Consider the following 4,454-nt stretch of genomic DNA (forward strand, 5'->3'; position numbering starts at 1 on the left):
AAATCTTTAAAAAAAAAAAAAGAAAAGAAAAGAAAAGAAGAGAAAAGAGGGCTGGAGAGAAGAGATGGCTTAGCGGTTAAGAGTACTGACTGCTCTTCTAAAGGTCCTGAGTTCAAATCCCACATGGTGGCTCACAACCATCCATAATGAGATCTGACTCTCTCTTCTTGAGTGTACTTATATATAATGAATAAATCTTTTAAAAAAAGAGAGAGAGAGAAAAGAAAATAAAGAATCTTGGGGTTAGCCCCACAGCTGCAAGCTGGGTGGATTACCTCAGTCACTGGGGATTCATTTAAGCATTGAACACCTTCCTGAGAAAAGAGAGGGAGGGGAGTTGCTGGAGGCGTGGCGCAGGGGTTAGGAGTGGCTGCTCTCCCCGAGGACCCAGGTTCAATTCCCAGCACCCACAGGGCAGCTCACAACCATCTGTCCAGTTCCCATCTGACTACCTCTTCTAGCCTCAGCAGGCACTGCACTCACATGGTACACAGACAGACAGACAGACAGACAGACACTCAGACACCTTAAACAAAAAAATAAAATAAAACAAACAACCCTTCCTTGACAAATTTTTCTAGTGAATCTTTTTTTCAGAGAACACAGATTATTATAACACCTCAGTAAAGAGCTACTAACTAGCGAACAAACTCAATGCAAAGGATAAAAATGAGATGTCTGACAACAAGGTAGCCGCAGGAACAGGCTTCGAGTTCCCAGGAGCCCCTTGTCCAGGAGGGCAGCGGGCAGCTGAACCTTGCTTAGCCTGGTGATGTCACCTTTCACCCCCACTACCCCCCCAACCCTGTCACAACCCCTGGGGCTGTGTCCAGAAAGACAAGCTGGAATCCTGGCTGCAGTCCCAGAAAGTGGGAGTGAATCTCGGGGCGCAATCTCCTGGTAGAAAGGTGGGCTTAGCCCAAAGAGGGGTCAGAGCTGACATAGAATGGCTTCCTCGGGCTGGAGAGATGGCTCAGTGGATAAGAGCACTGACTGCTCCTCCAGAGGTCCTGAGTTCAATCCCCATGGTGGCTCACAACCATCTGTAATGGGATCTGATGCCCTCTTCTGCTGTGTGTGAAGACAGCTACAGTGTACTCATATAAATGAAATAAATAAATCTTAAAAAATAAAAATAAAAATGGCTTCCTCGCAGAGGAACTCAGCAACTGCAGGGCAGACTTTGGTGAGGCTGTGACTAGGGCTTCAGTTCTGATTCCGAGTCAGTTTTGTCTAGAGGAAACTTCAAGTAAAAATAGTATTTTATTTTAGACTCCCCACCCCCACCCTGCCATGGCTTTGCATGTAGATGCTAATCCATCACGTTAATTCCAAGGTGCCCCAGAATTCTCCCAAGGGGGAGGAGAGGGGTGCTCAGCTCTGGGCAGAGCCCCTGCTCTCTCAAAGCTGCTCAGCACTAGGCATCGCCTGGCCTCCACAAACCCTACTCTTCATGCCCAGGGCAAATGAGGAACCAACCCCTGTCATCTAGCCACCTCACAAGGTTCCCTGAAACAGCAGAGCCCTGGAGAAGGCAGGAGGGCACGGATACCTTCCCCAAGGGGTCACATCTTCATTGACAAAGGATAATGACCCCCGTGGGGAATCTGGGCAGAGCCTCCTCTTATCAGGGACCTTACACACACACACACACACACACACACACACACACACACACCCTATCCTGTCCTTTATAAGTGCCCTGTGGGGACAGTGGCTTCAGTGGAGGTACATACCTGGTGGAACACATGTGGCCACATCTGTTCAGAGATCCAAACCAGACCACACTTAATTCTGTCCCCAAGAAAGTCAGCTCAAATTTAGGTGGTATAAATGAGGAGAAGCCCCTAACAGTAGCTGGACAGGGGCCACTGAGTTAGGGCTCTGTGAACCTGATGAGGCAGCTAGAACAATCCTGGGGCTAATGGTTATTTAAAGTTCATTGGCTTCAGGATTCTGGTTTGGAGAACAAGGACTGTCATTCTAGACTTACCTCCTGGATAGCATGTTCATTTTGTTTCCCCAGGGAATCACCCATGAGACAAGAAGGGAGGAGGCAGGTATCCTGTGCTTTAGGCCTGCATGATGTCACAGGTATCTCCATAGCAACCCAGTGTGAATGCTCCAGGGGCTGTGACTGGGAAGAGCTACACGTGTGCACTCTGGATCATAGGCCCTAAACCACTGTTCCCAGTTCCCCTCCCTCAGTACCCGGCGCCCGCATGGGTAGTTGTCCCTACCCTGTGCATACAGGCCTGATCCTCAACAGCCACAGGGCTCCTCAAAGCCTTTCCTTCCTTGGGTGCAAGGCACTCTGCTGGGGTGCACTTAAGACCAGAGAGGCCACCAAGACTTCAAGGACTGTCCTGTGTCTTAGGATAGCTTCCAAATTCTCATTCTGGCCACACAGCTGGTTTTGTCCCACCCTGCCACCTAGTTCCTCTCGTAGTCAGGTCACTAGGACACCTCCCCTTCCAGTTGCCCACAGCTTTTCCTTCTGTGGGACACTCGGATTAAAGGAGCCAAGCCGTCCCCTCTGCCGTCCATGCGGAGCTGTTTGCATGTCATTATCTGGTTCCTGTCCTGTTCTGCCATTCCCTAGCTGCCCTGGGGACTTTGAGTCCTAATTTCTGAGCCAACTTGAACTCCCAGGGCACTCAAGCTATGGATGAGAAAGAGCGTCCCTTGGTCACCTGTGCCTTTAAAGGTGGTTCCCAGTCCCTGTGTATGCATGAGGACAGAGAGGCATTAAGGAAAAGGGAACAAGATGAGGGAATAATTCAGTAACAGGCAATGGGTTGGGAGCCTGGGGGAGTTTCTTGTCTCACTGACCCTTTGGTACCTCCGAAATACACAAATGGAAAGCCACACAGAGAAATCGGGCACACGTGGAGCCCAGTGCAAGACTCAAGGAAGGAAGCCATGTTTGGTGGCCATCCCAGGCAGGACCCAGGAGGTAGAGGCAGGAAGAGTCAAGGCCATCCTTGGCTACTTGGTAAGTTCAAGGCCAGCCTGGGCTACATGAGACCCCATCTCAACAACAAACACCTAAGGAAGTCAGAGTGGACTCTTAAGGGACATAAAAGATCCTTTGAGGAACTGTATTTTTAAGCAAGAAGCTGGGACACCTGCAGCCAGTCATACCCAATCTGAGAGCCAAGACCAGCTGCAGCGGACACCCCTCAAGCCACATTCCAACATACTTGGAGGGCACAACCTACCGGTAACTATTGGGTATTCTCTCTGTTTTTCCTTTATCCTTTTTTATTTTTATTTAAAGACTAGTCTTTCAAAAACGATTTTAAGTGTATGAGTGTCTTGCCATGTGCCTGCCACAGGATGCCAGAAGAGGGTGTCAGATTCTCTGCAAGTGGGGTTAGATGGTTATAAGCCACCAGGTGGATGCTGGGTATTGAACCTGTGTCTTCTGCAAGAACAGCACGTGGTCCTAACTGCTCAGCCATCTCTCCAGCCCTGTCTTTTATTCTTTTTATGCTAGAAATCTATGGCCCAGGACTGCAGAGGAAAGGAGAAAGAGTGCTTCAATCCCGGATACCTCAGATGAGTACAGCAGGAGTTACACACACACACACACACACACACACACACACACACACACACACACACGCTTCCAACCTGACACCAGAAGCCAGCTGTCCCACCATCAACCCTAGTAAGAATTTAGTACTTTTGTTTGATCCTATAAGGCTCCCTCCTCCCGAGTCTTCCAACACTCCTGCCCTGGCCAATGATAATTGGCAGCCACACCAACCTTGTCCCAGTAACCCTGGCACCTCCCGGGGGCATAAATACCCCTCTCCCTACACCAGTAAACCCAAAACTGTTCCTGTGTTGTGTGTGTGTCCCTTGCCCTTGAACTCACCACTGACCAACAATTCTACCTGCACCCACTCGCCCCAGCTAATCTCTCCCTCCAGTCCAGGCGGGTGAGTGAGGGGCCTGACTATCCCAGAGTGGGAGAAGCAGATACGGGACGGCAGAGATCCAATTAGCACCTTACAAAGGCCACACACAAGCTCTACCGTTGAGTGGCACACCTGGCTGCCTTACACGTCCCTTCTCTTTTTTCTGCATCTTTCATTTATTCTTTGACTGCTGTGTCTGTGTATACAACACATTTTGATCTTATCCACTTCGACTCTTCCCTCCTGATGTCCCTCAACATGTCCCCCTCCCGCTCTTGTGACTTCGTCTTTGGCAACCCACCGAGTTTACCTAGTATTGCTGACTGGAACATTAGCTGGCCATCTTGCCTTGAGTGGTCGAGGCTTTGTGCAGTCACGGGAGCTGTCCGTACATGCGATTCTCTGTACTATGCAGAAGACAGTATTTCCCAGGACTCTGCTCCCATTCTGCAGATCTGTGTTCTTTTTGGTCCCTCTTCCCTATTTCCTGACCTTGGCTGCTGATAGACGTCCTACTTAGGGCCAAAC

General features: G+C 49.7%; 1 protein-coding gene across 4 annotated transcripts in view; it reads right to left on the reverse strand.

Moving 5' to 3' along the window:
- The window catches only part of LOC110307214, a 15,036-nt gene extending 12,961 nt beyond the window's left edge, over positions 1–2,075 (reverse strand). For 2 of the 4 annotated variants that reach the window (XM_021179489.2, XM_021179488.2), the window contains exon 1: positions 1,994–2,047. Coding sequence is in view for 1 of the 4 variants with exons in the window: in XM_021179487.2 (XP_021035146.1) it covers positions 1,994–2,038 (45 nt within the window). In the remaining 3 variants the exon portion in view is untranslated. Of the gene's footprint in view, positions 1–1,993 lie in introns of all 4 variants that reach the window. The other 2 variants (XM_021179487.2, XM_021179491.2) reach the window with 2 other exon arrangements.
- Positions 2,076–4,454: the final 2,379 nt, after the last annotated feature.

Source organism: Mus caroli, chromosome 12 (genome assembly GCF_900094665.2).
Source record: "Mus caroli chromosome 12, CAROLI_EIJ_v1.1, whole genome shotgun sequence".
NCBI classification, from domain to species: Eukaryota; Metazoa; Chordata; class Mammalia; order Rodentia; family Muridae; genus Mus; species Mus caroli.